This window comes from Triturus cristatus, chromosome 10 (assembly GCF_964204655.1).
Source record: "Triturus cristatus chromosome 10, aTriCri1.1, whole genome shotgun sequence".
NCBI classification, from domain to species: domain Eukaryota; kingdom Metazoa; phylum Chordata; class Amphibia; order Caudata; family Salamandridae; genus Triturus; species Triturus cristatus.
The window spans coordinates 122807978-122830133 of record NC_140593.1 but is presented as its reverse complement, the minus strand read 5'-3'; the positions used below and the strand labels follow the sequence as shown (position 1 = coordinate 122830133).

Genomic DNA, 22156 nt, shown 5'->3' with positions numbered 1-22156 from the left:
ATCTAGGATGGGACAGAGGCCATTGTCCTTTATTGGGACCAGAAAGAAGTGAGAACAACAACCACAGCCTACTTCTCACACTGCAACCCTCTCTATGGCTCCCTTGGTCAAGAGAGTCAGGACTTCCTCCTGTAGCAAAATGAGATGGTACCCCATCAGCCAGTCGTAAGCTGGAGGCATGGCGAGGGGGGCAGACTTGCACGGGAGGGAGTAGCCCCTTCCAACTATCTACAGGACCAATTTGTCTGATGTGATGGTCTGCCAGAGGTAGAGGTGATGGCTGGTCCTGCCATCAACAGGCCGCCCATGATCAAGGGCAAGACTACAAAGGAACCTCTACAATATACAAGACTAATACAACTCAGGGTCCTGCACCGCTCATACTACCCCAGCACATTGCTGTATTGATGGGGAAAAGGAACAGTCATCGCACTGCATAAGAGGCTGCCAGGCTAAGGGATCCTTCTTTCATATTATATGGGAATGCCCAGTTATTAACTGTTTTTGGCTGGGAGTGGCGACAATAATGCCAAGAGTCACGGGAGAGGAGGTACCTGTGGACACCAAAGGACTTTACCTGATGATCAAGGGGGAGGAGGACTGGCCTAGGCACACGAGAATCTGGCTGGCATTAGCCACTGAGTGATAAAACGTAACACCGTGCGCAGGTGGGGGTCACATATCCCCCCCAACGGTGACAGAATGGGAGACCGATCTTGATCGGTGCCACCAAGCGGAGGTTATACATGACAGTAGGGTTTGCATGAAAAAATGTGATAAAATATGGTCCCCTGGGAGAAATATAGAAACATGGGCGAGGAATCAACAGTATGTCAGTCAGTGGGTACACCTGAGACTCTTGAATGAGGAAGGTACAAGACCAAACATACTGCCTACTCTAATTAGGACCCAACTGTGCGGTAACTTACCAGATTTAGACTGAGATGATGGTAGCATATTGACCCTGTTACAATGTAATTTATCATATTTGAACATCTGAATGCATGTGCTCGTCTTTCATTATGTGTAACTTCATGAACCTGTTTAATAAATAGATTTTTTTTTAAAGGGCAAGACTAACAGAGTTTGAAGGCTTGGGAGGGGGGAGATGGGTGATGGACTAACCTGTCACCTGGCCACCCGACCCATGGAGTTGAAACGAACCGCACACTCGGCCGCGCAGAGGTTGGGGAAGTTGCGCGGTCTTGCGGCTGGGATAGGGCTGGCACAGCTGAAAGCTCCTTCTGTAGCCCCGACGGGCATGCAGCCACTGAGAGGCCCAAGGACTTGGCCATAGCCCGTGAATCCTTAAACCGCTCCGGCACCATGTCTGCCTGGTCTCCGAAGAGACAGGTGCCATCAAAGGGCATGACCATGAAAGAGGCCTGGACATCCCCCGAAAAGCCAGAAGCTCTCAACCAGGCATGATGTCAAACAGCCACAGTTGATGAAAGTTCTCTGCCCAGCGAGTCGGTCGTGTCGAGACCACAAATTATGGCGAATTTTGCTTCATCTCCCCCATCTGACACTACTTGGGAGAGGATGGGCAGGGCTTCCTCCGGGACCTGTGGCAGCACTAGCACAACTGTTTCTCACAAGGAGTGGGAATAACGGCCAAATAAGCATGCAGTGTTCACAGGCTGCAATGCAAGGCTGTGGAAGAAAATATTTTCTTACCCCAACTATACAGCCTCTTGGATTCCCTGTATGGGGGAACGGAAGGGAAGGTGCCAAGGGAGGTAGAGGCTTGGATCACCAAGCTCTCTGGGGTTGGGTGGGTAGTGAGGAAGCCTGGGGTGCCTGGAGCAGGGCGGTGGCAGCGGGCAGTTGCCCTATTCACAGGAGCCCCTGTGATGGGCTTGGACCAGGTTACCAGTTAGACATCTGTAAGGGCCTCATTAAATGACAGCAAGGGTTTCAAAGAGGAGACACCAGGCTGCAGGACCTCTGTCAACTTATGAGTCTTGATCGCCACGGAAGGGAGCTGAAGGTCCAGGACCTTAGCCGCCCTTCGTACCACCATAGCAAATGACGCTTCATCCTCCATAGTCACGGTAGAGGGAGAAAGGATGCCAGAATCTGGATAGGTGTCCAGTCCACTGGCTTCACCCAATTCCTCATACCAGTAAATTTCCCGATATGGCTGGTTTTCTAAATGGTCCAGCGACCCCTCCCAATTTTCTCCTACTGCTAGCCCCTCAAAATAGGGCTCAAAATTTCCCTAGGGCCTGGAGGTTTTATCAGCCCTGGTATTGCGTCAGTGGTCACAAAACCGGCTCCGGGTCGTCGGGGATCAAAATGGTGTGGCACCGCTGGGGGCACTGGGAGCATCGGCTTTAGAGCCGGCGCATGGGAAGGTTGCAATGGCATGACCAGCGCCGGACTGGATCTATTCCGGATCCATAGGGGGACATCGCTGTCAGGGCTGGAGCTGCAGAACCAGATGGTGCTCACTGTGATCCCACAGGGCCTGAAGGCATGTCGGAAGGTTCAGGTCACCGCAAAAATGAGGCTGATGACCTCATAAAACTCTCGATGTTAGGCGGGGGTCACTTCAGCTCCCAGAAAATCGGAAAGGCGCGGTGCCGAAACAGGTGCAGGTTCCGAAGAACGAGGCCAAGAACGCCGAGGCTTCTGTCATGTCGGACGACGGACAGGGAAAAGTTGAAGCATGCTTCGAGTTCTTGTGCTTTTTGCTCATATTACCAGAGTGTCCCGATGATTTGTAGTGGGATGAAGAAGCATTGTGATTCCTAGAGTGGGGGGACCATGAACGGGATCTCCTAAGAGTTGTGCAACGCGGTGCCGACTGCCAGGCCACAATTAGCTTTAGGTAGCACTCCCTGAAAGCCTTTGGAGCCATTGTACGGCAGTTGGAGCACAACTTATAAAGTCATGGTGGCGCTCCAGGCACCACAGGCAAACCAGGTGCGGGTCCGTCACCGACCTAGAGCGGAGACAGGTGCCACACGATTTGAATCCAGAAGTCTTCCTAGACGTGAGGAAAACACCTACACACCAAAAAGGGGTTGACTAAAGTAAAAAAAAGCCTGTCAAAAAGTGACAGAGGGTGGCTCTTTTCTCGGATCAGCTCTTGATTGGTGCGGAAAGAAAAGAACTGACATTGGGGCGCCGAGGTGATTTCTACATAGATGACGCAGACATCAATACGCACAGACGATGCAGACCACGTCATATAGAGCCGACAGACGCCACCTACTAGTGTGCAGGGTTATTGCTCTAAGAAAAATCTTCCGGATCCAGCCTTATGCCTGGGAAATCTAAAGGTAAGGAATCTGCAGCTAGCTGTCCATCAGATAACACATCTATTCAGGGGCTAATTCACTAGTAATAAGTGTTAGTATCCACGGTCATCCCGAACTTGCATGTAGGTTGTATGTGTTGTTGTCACGCCCTTTGATGGACTTATTTTATTGAGTCGGGACCAGGGTATTTCTCCATTGAGCCCCCTTGTGTTTGTGTGTAGTCTGAACTTCCCTCGTTTCCTGTTCAAAAGCCTTTCTTGGTTTTCAAGAACTAGCCATTTCAAATTTTTGGGAGTAGGATTCTTCTCAGCTATAGTGGTTGGCCAATTTGGTTGTGGATAGGCAGAATCTAATTGTGCTCTTATGCCAGTTTATTTGAGTCTTCACAGTTCTTATCATGCCTATATATTGCAACAATAAGATACACACAATTGTTGTTACAGTTGGTATGGTGGCGGAGTTGCCAATTATGTGATAGGCCCGGAATTAATTTTGTTGCTTCATTTATACGGCAGATGGTACATAAACTCTCTATAAACATGGTTGGGGTTGAAAATCAGCACAAGAAGGTGCTAACCTGGTGGATCATAATTTAACTGCCCATTTGTCCTAAATGTTATTAAATGTTTGGTCCTTTTTGGAAGTCACATCCCTGACCAGGCACAGACTTGAAGTGTTCCTTACTGACTCCAGATTTATCTGGGAATCTATACCATACCACCCACTAGAGTAAGACTTGCAATGACACTGGAGAAGTAAAATGCCTTATGGGAGCATCTTGCTTGTCTAATTAGAGTGCAGTAGTATTGGTGGAATGGGACTGGCCTCAGAACCTAAGATAATGTCCCAAAGCAGCGTCATTTTCAGACGTCAAAATAGATGTAAAGAACCGTGCTTCAATCATAGCACAAAAAAGTCAAACGTTTTGGCAAATATACCCACGTGAAAGGCTCTCCTTGACATCATTAAGGCCAAACAAGACCTCCTCAATTGCTTTTACCCCGAACAGTCTGCTTGCTGAATAGCCTTCAAGGGCCTATGATATGTGTTATATGTAGAATAAAAATGGCCAGATCCATACCATATTTTCAGACTATCCATATAAACAAATTGTTATGTACTTGTAATCATGGTTCTGCATCATAGGGATCTTCACTGAAACCATAAACAACCAACCCCTCTCTCTTACTGTTATTGAGCTGGGTGCATTGAGGGTTATCATAAGACAAACAGTATACCGGTCTCTCTAAGCAGTTCAACTCAGCATTGCAGCCCATTTTAAATATCTCTTATGGCTTAAATAGAAAAAGTTCTCTAATTCTGACCAATGGATTTTTGGATCATTATATCCTTATGCTTGAGATTTTGGTTAAAGGTAGGCCTAGGCTTCTCCCTAGGTGGCCTTTTGATAAAACCCTTCTTCTGGATCACATGTGGAAACAAGAAATTAGATCTTTTACAATATATTTTACAGGATTATTATTAATACAGCTCAGATATTCTCAGTGTGGAAAGCATTTAAAGCAGGCCTTAGGAGAAAGGTTACCTTCTACGAACCTGTTTTATAAATAACAGGTAAAGAAGATCTGGGAGCTACAAGATGCAGTAGACCTTGCAACTAATCAATATTATTAATTTAATATAACATTTGGCAAAAAGGCCTGGTCGCGAGCGAGACAGAATTTTAGGTACCTTTTTTGCTGAGGAACTACTTAACAAGAAAATCTTTCAACAGACGTCCTACAAGAACAAGCATTGGCATAGCCAATAGGTCTTGCCTTTGGGGCCTTATAAGTGTATAGACAGATCTATTGGCTTTGGTAACGTTTTTAATATGTGTTGTAGAGCATTGTGAATGTTGTGCAGCATGTTTATAAGTTATAATAAAAAAAGTGTTATAACCATTTTTGTCACCTTATATATAACCTAGAAAACATTATATATACAACTGAAGTACCTTAATAAAAACCAGAATTAACACCAAAGATGTGTTCTAGTTTTTTATTTATGCAATGCTGTCAATTTTTCCCTGCCTGTTCTAATGCTTTTTTGTTATAGATTTTATTGTTAGGTGGGGGCAGTTCATCATAGTAACATAACGTGTATTTGTAAAGTGCACTTACACCCTTAAAGGGGCATCTTGGTGCTGAATAACACATCTATTGGTTACCCTACTCAATAGTACTCATTTTCTCGACCTCAAAAAGGACGAAAGGTTGAGTGAATATGCAGGGATTTGGACCTGTGACCATGAGGTCGAACACAGTCCCCTGCAGTGAGCACAAATACATGTAAAATCCGGGAAATATGGTCTAAGTTGAGCAGAGTGCATGTGTGTATAGCACAGAGTAAGTGTACAACACAGAATATACACCACAAATGGAGCACATGGCAATATGTTGTAAAATATATGCACAGCAGAGTTTACAGTAGGGCCCTGTTGTGGTAATACATACTTAGAACTTAGTGTAAGCAAAGCGCAGGGTAGAAAGGGTGCATGTAAAACACAGGTAAGAGGGCGGTAGATGTACAGCAAAGAGACCACAGAACAAGGCAGGCCACGAAACACAAGTTGGTAGTATATTGCACAGAAAACATGCCTAGCACAAAGCACGTGCACACGACAGCACAGAGTACAGAGTACATGTAGAGCATGCAAGGTCGATATGGAAGTCATTCAGGTGGTGGTAGCACGTTTAAAAAGGGTGAAAAGACATAGAAACATCCGAGTACACGTAAATCAAGTACCAGTAGAAGAGAGTACACAGAGTTAAGCACACAATACAAGGTAAACGCGGAGCACGTGCTACACGTACAACACAGAGGACACAGAATGGGTGAAGGAATGAGTGGGCGTGGAGTAAGTTAGTATGATGGGGAGAAAGGGACGAGTGGATCTTAGTGGAAGAGAGCTGGGAATGAATGAGGGCAAGAAGGGGTGATTGATGGCTGGTGGAACAGGGAGTGGAGAGTAAAGAGGGAGAAGGTGAGTGAAGGAATGGGCGTGGCTATGAAGGATGTGGGGAGGTGGTAAAGGAGGAGATGAGGAATGAGGGAGGCAAAATAGGGCGGTGAGGATGGGGTGGATAGTATAAGGAGGGTGCAAATGCACGAGGGGAGGGGTGTGGAAGTGAGATGGGGAGGCAAGATAGGACTCAAGCCAAGAATTGGAGTGTCGGGGGCAAATGAGTATGGGAGGGCAGCGAAAGGGAGTGTGTTACCTTTTCAGGGTGAGGGGTAAAAGGGTAGTGCGGAGTGGATTCCTAGAAGAAACGTGGGAGGTGAAGTTAGGGGTTGTGAAGTGGGCGAGGAAAGCATCTACGGCTGTGGGGGTGAGAGAGAACTTAGGGGGCTAGAGGGACGCTGGGGGGGGGGGGGGAGGCAAGGCAGAGCCGAGGTAGGAATTTGTGAGTGGAAGTAAAGACTGAGTTGACATGAGAGGGCAGGGGGAATGAGAATGAGGGGAAGGAGTTTGGGGGCATTAATTGAAGATGTAAAGGGGAAATAAAACCGAGAAAAGAGGTAGAAGTGAGAGAATACAGATGTGAAACTGCTGGAGATGGTCGAGAGGCTGCGGGGGCGGGAGGAGAGGAGGGAGGCATGGTCAGAGAGGAGAAGTCGGGAGTGAAGAAAAAAAAAAGTGCGGCTGCTAAACTGAAAGCGACCGTGCTGTGTTTAATGATCCACGACGAGGAATGCAGCTGGCACCCTGCGCGCCGCTGCTCGCTCCCAACCGCTGGATGCCGTGGGAGTGAACATTTACTGAAAAGGTGGGACATGCACCCGCCTTTGGCCAATTGCATGCTTTCATTTTTGCAAGACACACGCAAAGGCCAATAGAATGTGTGGAAGTTGAAAAATCAAGCGGACAAGTTTCGAGAAAGTCTGGAGTGATTCCAAGAGGCCTCCCCATAGATCAGCGCATGCGTGCTGAGATAGGCTTGACCTAAAAACAAACATATCGCTAGAATATTGGCATGGTCGATAAAAGTAAGATCTAATATGAACACCCTTCAAGAGATGCTGGATCCAGATACAAATCAGGTAACTCAAAATGAGGTCACACAGACGTTATTTCTTAATCACTATAAGGGGTTATATCAGACCACGGTCCTTGTTTCTCAGGAAAGGAAGGGAAGTTTTCTCGCTTGAGTATGTCTTTCGACACTATCAGCAACAACATTTTAGGACTATGGTAACTTTCAAAGAGATTGACAAATTATTAGCACCGTTAGCAAATGCTACAGCTAGCAGCAGCTATGCCATTCTGATGGAGGCACAAGTTCTTTCCTCATTTGTTTGTTAAAACCAAGAAAGATACAAACGGTAGCATAAAACCTAGTCAGTCACAAGCGATTAGTACAATGGGTTATAATTCGCAGTGGGCAACTAACCTTAAAAGAATGTTGCTGTTTTCCAGACGCATCCTTTCCTTTACAACTCGTCTTTGTCTTCAGATTTATTCCTTTGTGCCTGAGCAATGTTTTCGATGCCAATCTTATTCCACAGGAGATTGGTTACTTTCTTTTTTTATATGTCCCACATTGATAGGTTTTTGGGAGAAAATGTTTCTGTATATCTGCTATAAGCTAGCTAACTTTTTTCACCTGACTCATATAGTTTTATTCAGATACTCTGGGAACAAAGTATCTTATTGAATCTAAACACAATTTTATATTTGTTGCTGTTTCAATCATTAGTGTTGTAACAATGGAAATCGTGTGAAATATCCTCTATGGAACAATGGTACACTAAAAGGGTGCGGGTCAGAATGTCTGAATACTTAGTTATGAGAAGTAATTGTTTAGCTACATTTCAAGAGACTTTGTGCGATTTTGATGAACATCTTGAGGCATAATAAGTATAGCATTCACAGCCACAGTGGTGATAAATGCTATTATGGAAAAATATTATTTCCTGATTATACAACACATCTTTTAATAGTTTTGCTTTCGGTTTCTGATTCTTTTGTAGTATCTAATAAAATGAAAGTACTTAATTTGATGTCGTACTACATGAACTCGATTGGTTTTATAGTGTCTAAGCCTAATCCACTCTACGCATAAAATTATTGGATTGAATTATGTATTTTAAATTCTCTTTCTTGATACAAACCAATAAAACTATTTTAAAATATCTATCCTTGCTAGCCATGCACTAGTGTTCCTGTGGATTTGTTGTTCTTGATCTAGAGGCTAAGCTTGGTCAATAACACTGCTGTGATCCTGAAGTCCTGTGATGATTTTGACTGAGAGTCTGCTTGTATCACCCAGGCAGCGAGATGTAGATAAATAAAGATCTTTTCTTCCTTAAATGAGCTGCAACTACTACCATACTTTTTTTAGAAAGTTTGAGGTGCTGATTTTAGACCAAAAGGTAGCACAGTAAGTAGATAATGCTTGTCTCCTACTTTTGGGGCACACATAAAACAGGGATGTGAATTTGTGTGCCCTGCTAGTATATTCCACACAATCATTCACCTCTTCTCTGTGTGCGGTTAGATTGATGAAGAGCCAACATTCAGATTTTTATTTCATTTTTACAGAAAATGTGTTTATGAACAGTAGATCTAAAATCAGTTGAAATTATTTGGGTTAACTTTTCCTCAGTATGAGAAAATATTATGAGTAGACTCCATTGTTGTGTTGGCTTTATGGAACCTTTTCTTTTGCCCGCGCTTGTAGTAAAAGAGGATATTTCGGTGACGGTTTAGGTGTAACAGGCGGTGGAATAGCCTTGAATCGAATTGAGAAACCCTTTTGAATGAGGCTTAACACCCATTTGTCTGTAGTTAAACACTTCCACTCTTACAAGAATTAGGTCACTGCAACCCCTACAGGAGTGGGAAACTGAAGGTGGGTGTTAATGCATCACGGTCTACTGCCTGAAGATTTTCTCCCTCTAGAGTGAGATGTCTTCGGATGGGGTGGTGAGGTTAGTTTTTGGTACCTTCTTTGATACTGCCACTGTAGTTGTGGGATTTGAACCCTCCCATAGTAATAACTCTTGTTCTTTCGTCTATATTTTTGATTGAAGACCATTTCTGTTCTTCTAGACATATCTTTGTTTGATGAACTTTATCTGTTCTTCTAGACCTACGGCTTTCAAAGTTTCTGCTTCATTCTTAATATCTTTCGTGCGCAGGCAGAGGAGTGTGGATCCTGAAAATGATAAATGAGCAATCTTTAACTGTGTCTTAGCTTTAAAGAGGATACATGAAACCATGATGATCTTCTTAATGAGATTCCATGACAATAGACAGTTGCTAAAAGTTCATCCAAATCCACTGCAGTGCTTATGACCAGGTTATATAGTAGATAACCTTAAACCATCTCCATGAATCTTGTTGCCTACGTGGTAGTGAATCAGAGACTAAAGATTTCATGTTGTCCCAAATTTCCCTGCGGTACCGGTCAAGGAGAACTGTAGCACAAGCATTTTTTAAGTATGTGGAAGCTGTCCCACACATCTTTTTTCTGTGTTACATTTAATCTATTACTTTCTAGCTCTGGAGGTGCAGTGGACCCTGGGGCTGATGTGTATTTTCGCCTGACAGCTGTAACAATGATGGAGTCAGATTTTGGTTCAGATTTAATGACCGTAGGGTTTTGCTGAGGATTATATTTTCCCAGAAGACAAGAATTTGAAGTTTTTAAATTTGCAGTGGTGAGAAATCTTTCTTCTGCAATATGTAGTAGACCCAGCACTAGAAGTAAGAGTGGTCTTGCAGTAACACTAGGTTTAATGGTTTCTAATAGAACAGAACGGCTGGTTGAAGTCTTAAATGGGGTGTTTAATTTTACTGCTCCTCTAACTAGAACATCCTGAAAAGTTGCGATATCGTTCAAGTGAGATGCTCTACAAGGAGAGTGTGAGGGAGAGGTAGGAGTGCAAAAAGTATGAGTGATATCTATTAAGGAGATCTAGATTGTGATCTAGAACAAGAATATAATCTTTGGTTCTTAGTGCTATGTGTTTTGGGGGGAGCGGTAGAAACAAGAAATAGAGGCTTCCACTTCAAATAGAAGCTGTGGATGTGGCTTTTGACACCTTTCTAATTGGTGAAAGGTTCAAGGGCTCCAGAGGTGGAACCTCAAATGGGATTATTTGGTCTTAACGGTCAAAGTGGCAAAGGAGCGGTGTCCGGATATTCCAACTTTGTAACATGGTGACTTTTAGAAAGTGTAGCTTCTTCAGCAGTCTGTGGAGGAGAACTCCAGAATGTATTGAAGGCAATGCAGACCTCTCTGGGGATGACAATATTATCTGAGACCTTTTTGGTGGTGTCAAAAAAGATGGAGATGGCATCATTCCAGTCCTATTTCACGTTGAAGGTGATTGAGACACTGTGGACATAGGCCTTTTCAATATTGGAGAGTGATGCGCAGACAATGATTGAACTAGAAGCGGAGAATTAGTCGATGCAGATCTGATCTGTGCCAATGATGCTGTGCGCAGTGATCTAATCGAAGTCGACAGCAAAACTCTTGACGGTGGAGATCTTGAGTGTTGTCGAAATTGAGGAGTTATAGCTGATGCAACTCATGACAGTGACCAAGTTGGAGCTGAGCCCTTTGACAGCGATGCTGTAGGTCTCCAAATGGATGTTTGGTGTCAGAGGAATTATATTCATGGCTTTATCTACCAGGAGTTTTCTCATCAGAAGATCTCAGTCTGTGGTAGTGTTTCTCAGATGGAGGCACACTGACGGCCATGATAAAAGGGAGCCCTTTCTAGCCTACTCCTTTTTCTTTTTCCTTAATCTACCTGCATATCCTGCATCAAACCTCTCATTCTGACGTCTTTTCTGTCTCTGAGTGCCCCTTTTGACATTTTCTTAAAAATGTCACTCCTTGAATGAATGGTCAGTGGCTGCTTTCTTCCACATGAAGGGCAGTTGGTTAATAAGAATTGCATTCTGACAGAAACTATATATCAGAGGCAGGACAAACAGTTTCCTCAACAGGGCAGATGAAAAAAACGTTGAGTGAAATCAGTTTTAAAACATTTTCTTACTGAAAAAATAGAAAATCTGAGGTGTGAAACTTCACAGTTGTTAAGAGATCCTGATGAAATAAGCAGGGATTAATGTTTACATTGATTAATTGCTGTCAAAATTTGGCATTGAGCACATCAATTCTATGTCAACAATAAGTACATGAAAAAACAATTCTGGTTCCTACTCTTGATACTCTTACATGCAATAATCCACATGTAGGAAACATGTCTGTGTCTCACAGTCATGAAGAGGACCTAATGAGACACTGAAGACTTGCAGATGAACGTGCAATCGCTGCCCCTTGTTTGTCCTTATTTATATGCAATTGAAACAGCTGGAAACTGTGAGAAAATAACCAAGAGCCATGGTTATCCCATTAATCATACATCCTTATTTTGTTTTATACATACACATCTTTATAAAAACGGTTTTGATATTTTTCTTTTTCAAGACATTTACAAAAAAGAGATTAAAATTATTATATTTATTTGATAAGTAAAATTTGATTAAAAAAATAAACTTCCCACACACTAAGGGGAGTCCAGGATGACATTTATTGATGCAGCAGATGAGACCCTCAAAACCCCCTAAGAGTCCAGACAGTAACCCTCCTGTGGGTTTTAGGTGGTATTTCTGTCCATCAAACAGATTGGAGATCACTTCCTCTGCACTGTAGTGAAGGCTGGCATCTGAATAGGCTGCATTGGTGGATGAATCGGCTGGAAGACCGGCTTCTTTCGGACATCTGATAATGTCTTTACAGAAGGCAGCAGCTGGTTTCTTTTGATGATCTGTAGGGCGAGCTGAGTGTTGCCTGCAAGAGAAGACCAAGTTTAAATAGTCTAACATCTTGCATTCAATTTAAACATACCTATTCACACTGCTTTACAAGCATAATATCGCCACATCTTGGCACCAAATGTGAATCTGAAATTTTTTCAAAACTTGCTTAGTGTCCCTGGCATTGTCACTTCTACTTATTCGCACTGCTTTACAAGTATAACCTTGCCACATCTTAGCACCAAATGTGAATCCGAATGATTTTCAGAAATTCCAAATTTTCTTTGGCATTGTCACTTCTGGGCGGCAGAAGTAGCCAATGGAAGAGGTGTCCTTGAGTTTCTAAAAGGCATGTAGTTAATTTACACTGAACACTGGTTGACTATCAGAAATGTACATGGGGTGTAGTGCAGATCTAATTCTAGACAAGTTGCTTTTAAAATTTCTAGAAAAAAATATTTTAGTTTAAAGTTGAGTGTTTGGCGTTTAGTTAGTGCCGGGTATCGGGATTAGTGTCAGGAATATAACCTAGTCTTTGGATTAATATAGGGGTTACGGTCTCACATTGTGTACATTTATAGGGCTAATGCAAACTTAGATGTTAGATATGGACTTACTTAGAGTTAGGTTAAAGGTCAGCGTCGAGTTCCGAGATAGTGCTTGGGAGTATAAATGGTGGGAGGTTAGTAATCGTGAAACAGTCAGGTGTACGTTTTGAGTTAGCCTCTCCTCCACTTCATGGAACCAACATTATAACAATTGTCATCAGGAAGCACTTGGGTCGCACAATTATGTGACATTCTCCAAGTATCCATTCTAGTTTTCCACAGGCCCCCAGATGCAGAGCCTAAAAAAAATAGCTTGTGACAAGTGTGCAGATTCCGAGACTTGGTTTCTTATTAATAGCTAGAGTCCAATTACAGATACCAAAGCAGTACATATTTGGAGGTGTGTCTGTGAGTGGACTCAAACCAAAAGGTCCTATAGGACTAAGCGGCGAAATGCCCCATGGCAAACCTGGCTGTCCAGACAGTAGTGCTCTGTCTAAGTATGGAGTGATGCCCACGTAGTTGCCTGACAAAATTCCAGGACAGAACCTCTGCGTGCCAAAGCAGTGGTAGCAGCTTCCCCCCTGGTGGAATGAGCTCGCAGTGCTTTTGGAGGCTGCGTGTTGGCCAATGCACAGCATATCTTAATGCTGCGCACAATCCTGAGGTGGATAGTCCACCTATGCACGGCCTTGCCTTTTTTGTTCCAGCAAACCCTACAAAGAGCCGATTGCTCACTTGGTGTTCTCTGGTACGATTGCTGTTAAAGCTCAGTGCTCTTTTGGGGTCCATGCGATGGGGTCCATGCGATAGTCTCTCCTCATCCGTAGAGGTGTGAGGCAGAGCATAGAATGCTGGCAGGGTGATTGTTTGACTGACGTGGAACGGCATCACGACTTTCGGCAAGAAGGATGTTTGCGTCTGCAGAACCAGTTTGTCTAGTAAAATGGTGGTTTATGGTCGGTTGACACAGAGAATTTGAAGCTTGCTTACACGCTGTGCTTATGTTATAGTGACAAGGAACACAGTCTTGAGAGTGAGAAGCTGTGGATTGGCTCAAATGGAGTACACCTCAAATATGTGAGGACCAAGTTAACGTCCCACTGTGGCATAACAAAGGGACAGACCTGAAACAGATGTTGTAAGCATTTCAAAAAAACGCATCACCACTGGGGATTTAAACACGGAGGGCTGATCCAGCAACCACAAAAAGGACGAAAGATACCCTTTAATTGTACTGAGAGCAAAGCCTTGCCAGGCGAGAGTCAAAACAAACACCACCACATCAGATAAGTTTGTCTGGAGGGGTCTATCTACTGTGCGCCGCACCAAGTCACAAATTTCTCCCAACAACAGGCGTATACAGTTTTTTTCCCAGAGACATCTTGCTGTCAGGATGAGATTAACCAACTCTGGAGGAAGGTTAAAAGTGCTCAGTTGTCGCCACTCAATCTCCAAGCATGAAGGTGGAAATTGTGTAGGCCTGGGAGCAGAACCTTGTTTAGTTGCTCTGACAGCCGATCCTCCTCAAGGGCCAGCCTGATCAAAGGACAGATGCTCATAACAAGGAACTCTACATACCATTCTCTCAGGGCAGAAAACGAGGACACTAGTATGACTTGGGCCCAGTCGGTCCTGATCTTCTTCAGAACTCAGAGCAGAAGAGGTATTTGCAGAGAGGCATACAGAAGGACCAAGTTTCACTCTAGGTGACGTGCAGAACTGCAGATATTGTACGTTCTCGGTGGTGCCAAACACAACTAGCCAAGGTTTTCCCCGTTAGCGGAAGAGACCTTACACCACCTCTGGGAGCAAATGGCATTTGTGATCTGCTAGATGTCAATGACTGAGTTCGTCCACCATGGTATTCAAGGAGCCAGCCAGGTGGTTCACCACCAGGTAAATGCCTGATGGTCCAGCCATTTCCAGAGTTGCAAGGCCTTCTGGCACAGGGCCACTGCAGAGCTTGAATATCCTACCTGGCGTGCTTGACCAGTAGGATGCTGGCCGCCATCATTCCCATCAAAGTCAACCTCACGGCAATCCAGGATTGTGGCTGAAAGGCTGTGATCATAGCATGAAAGTCCTGAACTCTTCTTTCTAGGAAAGGCGCAAACAGAACCGTACGCAGAATGGATCTGAAGGGGAGCATCTGAGAAGGAGACAGATGTGACTTCAGCACGTTAATGGTGAACCCCAAAGATGACAGGAGGTTTGCTGTAGTCTGGAGGTGGTTGACAACTGCCTGGGACTAGTCCACCTTCAACAGCCAGTCATCGAGATAGGGGAAGATGGCAACTTCTGAACTCCGAAGGTTTGCTGCCATCATTGCCATCACTTGAGTGAACATCCGAGGGGCGCAGCTGAGACCAAAGGGGAGCAACACAAACAGAAAATGCTCCTTTCCCACCATAAACCGTAGAACAAGTTACTTACCTTCAGTAATGCAATATTTGGTAGAGACAATATCTAGACACAGATTCCTTACCTTTGAATAGATACCCAAGCAATACTGTCCCTGATAGTGGACTGCACATGATAAACTATAAAGTCCTGCAGGACCGAACTGGCAAAATGCCCATTCCTGCGGACCGGACTGTCCAGGCAGTAATGTTTGGTGAACGTGTGCAGGGACCCCCACGTTGCTACCTGGCAGATGTTCAGGACTGCGACTCTACTTGCTAACGCAGTGGTTTCAGCTATAGCTCTGTTGAAATGAGCCCTTAAGCCCTCAGGGGGCAGCTTCTTGGCCAGTGCATAGTAGATTTTAATACAGAGAATGACGCAGCGCGAAATGGTTAATTTCTGCACCGTGCCGCCCTTCTTCGCTCCAACATACCCCATGAAGAGTTGGTCAACCACCTGGAACCCTCGTATGCGGCCAAGGTAGAACAACAATGTTCTTTTTGGGTCCAGACGGTGGAGTCGCTTTTCTTCTTTTGAGATGTGTGGCAGAGCGTAGAAAAGTGGGCAAGGTGATGGACTTACCCCCATTGGAATGGGGTTACCACTTTCGGCAAGAATGGAGGCTTGGATGATAAAGCCTGCAGCTCAACTCACCCTACGGGGAGATGCCATGAGAAAGGCTGTTTTGATTGTAAGCAGACTGAGGGGACAATAATGTAAAGCCTCGAAAGGAGCACACATCAGGAATGTAAGAATCAGATTAAGGTCCCACTGATGCATAATGAAAGGGGAAGGTGGGAACATATGTACAAGACCTTTAAGAAATCTATTTACAATGGGATATTTAAATAAACAGGGTTGGTCAGGCAGCTGCAAGAAGGCAGAAACATACCATTTCGGAGTGCCCAGAGCACAGCTCTGCTGGGCAAAGGTCAAAATAAAAAGTTAAATATCATAAAGGGAAACAGGAAGACAGGCAAAAATCCTTTCTGTACAATAATAATACAAATTTCATCCAACGGCAGGTGTATATCTTTTTGTTGGTGGGATGCCTGCCTGCGAAGATAATGGATAGTGAACCCCAGCAAACGCAGTTGGTCTGCCATAGTCTAAAGGTGACCTGGGACGAGCCCGCCTTCAGGCTCCTGTCGTCGGGATAGGGAAAGACTGCACCCCTGATCTACGCAGATGAGCTGAGACCACCGGCATCATATTGATGAACACCGAGGGGTGCTGGTAGGGCCAAAAGAGAGCACAATGAATTGAAAATACTCGTGTCCTACTGTAAACCGCAGGTAACGCTGATGGGCAGGCAGGATGGGGAAATGGAAATAGGCGTCCTGCAACTACAAAGCTACCATCCAATTTCCCGGGTCCAGGGCAGACAAAACCTGAGCCAATGTGAGCATCTTGAACTTCTTTTTGAAGAAGGGGTTGAGGGTTCTCAAATCTAAGATAGGGTTAAGCACTTTTTTCTTTTTGGGAATCTGAAAGTAGCAGGAATAGCAACTACTGCCTACTTCTGACACCAGAACCATCTCTATGGCTCCCTTGGCCAAGAGAGCGGTGACTCCCTCGCGGAGCAAGGACAAATAATTTTCCGTCAGCCGGTAATGAGATGGAGGCAAAGTGGGAGAAGAGGATTCGAAGGGAAGGGAGTAGCCCCTCCGAACTATCTGTAAAACCCGCCTGTATGGGGTTATGAACTGCCAGTGAAAGGGGCAATAGGTTGACTGGGGATTATGCTGGGTAGCTGCTAGGCCCAAGGACTTGACCGTAGCCCGCAAGTCCTTAAAGTTCTCCAGTGCTGAGTCTGCATGGTCTCAGAAGAGAGGGTTGCCATCAAAGGGCATGTCCACGATGGAAGCTTAGATCTCTCCTGAAAAGCTCAAAGCTCTCAGCCAGGCGTGGCGTCTAATTGCCACTGCCGACAAAACCGCTCTTCCCCAGCGAGTCAATCCTATCCAAACCACACCTAATGGTGAACTTTGCTGTGTCTCTCCCATCCGTGACCACTTGGTAGAGTACAGCCCGGGCCTTCTTCGGGACCTGGGGCAGCACTTGCGCAACCATATCCCACAGAATGTGGGACTAGCGTCCCAATAAGCATGCAGTTTTCACCGACTGCAATGCAAAGCTGGTGTAAGAAAACATCTTCCTACCCAAGCTATGCAGCCTCTTATATTCCCTGTCTGGGGGTGCTGGAGGAAACACACCATGGGATGTAGAGGCTTGGACCAACAAGCTCTAAGGGGGTGGGGTGTTGGGGGGGGGAAGTTCGGGTACCCAGGTGGGCAACTGTTCTGTTCACAGGAGCCCCTGTGCTGGGCTTGGACTAGGTTCCCAGTAGGACATCTGTTACAGCTGCATTAAAAAGGAGCAAGGGTTCGGAAGCGGAAGCTCCCAGTTGTAGCACTTCCATCAAGATGTTAGACTTGACTGCCACCGAGGGCAACTCCAGGACCTCAGCTGCCCGCTTCACCACCATGGAATATGAATATCCCTCCTCCATAGCCCTGGAAGGGGGAGAAAGCATACCAATATCTGGAGATGTGTCCAGACCTCTGGCCTCACCAAGCTCCTTACACCAGTCCATATCCTCTTCCAACTTGTATTTTAAAGGGTCAGTGAACCCTCCCATTCTTCCCCAATGCCTAGCCCTTCAGAATAGGGCTCAGGCTCTGACCTGGGAGTCCTGTTGGCGCCGGTCGACGTGTCTCTGTGTCGTTGGTTATCAGAATGGGGCTGGCGCCGCCAGTGGCGTTGGGAGAATTGGCGTCGGGCCGGCACCAGGGAAGGTTGCTGTGGTATGACCGGATCAATGTGAGCCAATCTGAGCGGAGGCCGGAACCAGATGGGTCCCCCTCTGACCCTGCGGAGCCCTAAGGCACGCCTGAGGGTTCCGGCCGCTTAACTACATAATGTATGGCCATGTAAAATTCTTTTATCTGAGCGGGGTTGCCCTGGAAAAGCTGGGAGGCTCACAGTTGGCCCTGGCAATGATTCAGAAGAACCATGCCTCGAACGTAGATGCTCCTTCATCGCGTCAGACAATGGACGAGGGAAGTCAAAGTATGCTTTGACTTCTTGGGCTTCTTCCCGAATGTCTTGATGACCTGGAGTGGAAGGAAGAAGACTTGGCGCTCCTGGAGCGGTCCGACGACCTCCCTCTTGATCAGGTCTGAGATCTCCAAGGAGTCACCCGGCGTCGCCTACTGGGCCGCTATAAGCTTCAGGGACCACTCCCTCAAAGCCTTCAGTGTAATGGCCTGGCAGTCCGAGCATGACTTGGTAGTCACGGTTGCACTCGAAACACCACAGACACACAAGGTGGAGGGCTGTAATCGACATGGTGCGATGACAGACGCCACACATTTAGACCCAGCCTTTCTCAAAGAAATTCGTGACTCAATCAAGAGGAAAAATCCCCCCCCCAAAAAAAAAACTCAACTGACTGACACAGAAAGAAAATAACTGACATCAAAGCGCCGAGATTGCTCCTATATAGGAGTGCGGACCTCAGTTTCGGCGCAGACGATGCCCATGATGCCACGTAGAGCCGATCAACTCCACCTATCAGTGTGCAGGGGTTCTGCTCATGCAAAAAATCTTCTGGATGCCATCTGATGCCAGGGCTATTCAAAGGTAAGAAATCTGAGGCTAGATGTCTCTATCAAATGGTGGCTGATGGGCCTGCAGCTTGGGAATATGGAAATAGGTGTCGTGCAGATACACCACACTCCTGTCTCCAGGGTCGAGGACTGGTAAGGCCTGGGCCAGGGACAGCATTCTGAATTTGTTCTTCCGGAGGAGTTGAACATAGGCTTCAAACCTTCTTTGGCACCCAAAAGTAGTGGGGATAACAACCATGGCCGACTTCTGCCACAGGCACCCTTTTGATAGCCCCTTTGCCAAAGTTGTTCTGGGAAAGGAAGAAGGTGCAGCGGAGTGGCACTGAAGGAAAGAGTGTATACCTTCTCGACAGGCTGCAGAACATACCTGTCCAATGTTACGGCCTGCTAACCCAGCAAGAATCCCTGGATCCTGCCTACATCCAGGTGACTGTGTGCCCCTAAGAGCACGCTTGAGACGTCTGGCAGAGAGCAGAAGAAGGAGGGGTCTGCAGGGGTTCTATGGGGGTTGAGTCAGTAGGCCAACTGGCTAGTTGACCCTGGGTGCTACCTCGGGCATGAAATTGATCGGCAGATTGCTGAGGTTGAAATGGCTGCTGGTATGGGGTGCCTCTGCCAGCGCCATGAAAGGATTGGTTGGGCTGGTGCAGCTGGCCAGGCGGGGCAGATAAGCCCAGGAAGTGTGCTGTTGCCCTGCTCTCTTTGATCTGTTCAAGAGCGGAATCTGTCTGGTCCCCAAAAAGCGAGTCCCATCAAAGGGCAGCTACATAGGGCCCGCCGGCACACCAGGTAGAGTCAGAAGGAATCTAATGAGTCGTGGAGCATGGCATTGAATCCGCCTAGGTGTCGCAAATGGCCCTGAAAACTCAGGTTGTGCTGGGATAAGCTGAGAGATAGGCTTTGAAGGCAAACGGTTTCAGTAGTGTGATCAGGAAGAATGGTGACATCCTTGTACCTTCTCAGGTGTATGAGAGTGGCAGGTTGAGGCCAAGTGGCGCCTATCGAGGCTCTTCATGTCATTTCCTGAATGGAATGGAGTCAGTGCAGAGCCACATGGTGCCACCCATGGGAAAGCAAAGGTAGTTCTGGAAAAGTTGCCAGTTGGGGACGTCTGGGGAATATCTAAAGGGTGAAGACTCTGTGATTAGAAGTCTTTACTAGAAACACTAATCCACTAGCCAACTTGACGTAAAACATTAACACACACACCCAGTGACAACCAAACACTCATGGTCCATAACGCACCGGCATAGGTTGGCAGGAAAGTCACAAGCACCAACTCTAACCATACAAATTCAACCGATCAGAAGAAGACAAGTTACTTACCTGAAACTTTAGCTTTCCAGTATTGGAAACTTTCATAGATTCCCATGCTTGAATCATTCCCCGTCGTCAAGATGGGAGTCCCCGGTATACATAAAATAGCATTAGAAACCATTACAAAAAAGAAACTAGGCCTAGGCCCATTCTAGTTTTGTAACATATCCACCTCTTTTTGTAAAAGAGACCAAATAAAATGAACAACCAATCAGATCAGCCTCACCCTCTAGAACCTTCCTGAGAACCTCAGACCCTCAGATTTTCTACCGCAAGTTGTGCAAGGGAGTCTGCACTGAGATCTGCCTAGTTTTTTCCTGTCAACCTTTTTCCTACAGTTTTTTCACCTGTTTTTCTTCAAGACCTGCTTAGACTACGTGTCAATATGTCTGACAAGGAGAAGAAAGCCCTCTTTAAAGTGTGTGCAAATTGTGCTAAGAAGAGACTTTATGTGGAGGACAAGCACAAAGATTGTATTTACTGTCTGTACCCAGACCATAAGGCAGCAGACTGTAAGATACGCCAGACCTTCTCAACGAAGACTTTGCGAGACCGAGAGGGGCGTCTCTTGACCTGGCTCCAGAAGCTTAAGTCAAGGCAGGAACCAGTCTCCAGTGATAGTGATGAGGTCTCCATCGCTTTATCTTCTAGGAGGTCTGTGAAAAGGGGTAGGTCTTCTCCTTCACCTTCTAAAGACCGTCCCAGTAAAGCCTTGAAAAGGAATTCTCATAGGTCTGGAAGGCGTAGTCCTAGCAAATCTCAACGAGGTGTAAAAGAGAGGGAAGGACTATCAGCAGGAGTGACATCAGAGAGGAAGTACAGCTCAGTTCCTCCATCTTCTCCTCCGGCAGCTCCAAAAGCCTTCATCTCTCTCTTCTGATGGCATGCGGGTGAAGACAATTCACTCGTCGACGACTTTCTCCATCCAGCAAGGCACTGTACCTTCACCTATCTACTACACGATCTCTTTGGGTCCTGCGAGCTGCCTTCCAGTATTTAGGGTGTTGGATGTCCATGTACCATATACTCAAGCTCTCAAGGAGTTACTGGGCTGCGCTTCTTTTGCTCACTTGTTTGGCAGACTGTTTGTTAGATCCTTTGTTTAGATTCTCTAACATAAGCTAACGACTCCCTCCTATGGGTTCCCTCTATTTTGCCACTATATCAGAATTAGAATCTTTATCATTATGTTACTAAAATTGTGAGTGGTTCCTATATTAACAAACATAATTCTAATCTTTCTAATTTAGAAAAATTACAGAAAATATTAACTAGAGCAGAACTACATTCAAAATTCCTTACAGGTTCTTTAAACGCAAACATTGCTCCAGTTGGCCTCCAGGTCAAATATATCCCTATCATTTTTAGCAACAGATGAATTCAAGACAGTTTCACCTTTGGTACAATAAATACTCATGCTAGAAGTAAAAATCCTTGGTAATCAAGGCATAACTAATCTTAAAGCAGTTCTAGACAGATTACAAGCAAATATCAAAGAACTTGAAACAATATTTTAAAATAGACACTTCAGAAGGGCATTAGACGTTATAACAAAGAAAGGATGCATTCTTATTTATGTAAAGAGCTCAATCAATCCACTGGTTCTTTCTGAGAGAGGTACTTTCCTTGCCACCAAAGTAGTGACATTTTCAGACACTGGTTCAGACTCAGACAGCGATTATACCTGAATGTCAACATCGGCATCACTCATTTCTCCGAACCAAACACTCTCCCAGGAAGAAAAAGAGCCTAATGTTGACATTCAAAAAATGATTAGTGGATGTGCAAGACACTTATTTTCCGATGCCAGCTTGGAGGTCCCAAAGGTTTCTGGGACATCTTCGGATTCTGGGGTGTCTTTGCAATGAGGACTCCCTCCTTTACCCCCCCCACCCCTCTCAACTTGAGAGAGACTCAAATGCATACCTCCATTTGCCACCATAAGTATTGCATACAGTGAGTCACAGTAGGATGAAGTGCATAAGAGAGGATGGGCAACAGACCAGAAGCAACAACTATAAATCCTCAAAGGATGATTAGCTCAAGAGTAATAAACTATTTCCCATGTGGGTTATCATTCCTCCCCCCATCTACAACTTCTGCTCTTAAGAGTTCACTACACAAGAAAAACATACAAGAACAGATCCTTTTCTTTTCAAACTGCAAATTCTCAAAGGAGAAAAAATATTTCAAGAGTTGGTCTAGATA

At 45.3% G+C, this 22156-nt stretch overlaps 1 protein-coding gene across 4 annotated transcripts in view; it reads right to left on the bottom strand.

Annotated features, from left to right (window-relative positions):
• Positions 1–11800: 11800 nt before the first annotated feature.
• The window catches only part of CNOT10 (CCR4-NOT transcription complex subunit 10), a 418130-nt gene continuing 407774 nt past the window's right edge, over positions 11801–22156 (bottom strand). For all 4 annotated transcript variants that reach the window (XM_085630585.1, XM_085630583.1, XM_085630584.1 and 1 more), the window contains one exon: positions 11801–12079. In XM_085630585.1, the coding sequence (XP_085486711.1) occupies positions 11922–12079 (158 nt within the window). In that variant the 3' untranslated portion in view covers positions 11801–11921. The remainder of the gene's footprint in view (positions 12080–22156) is intronic.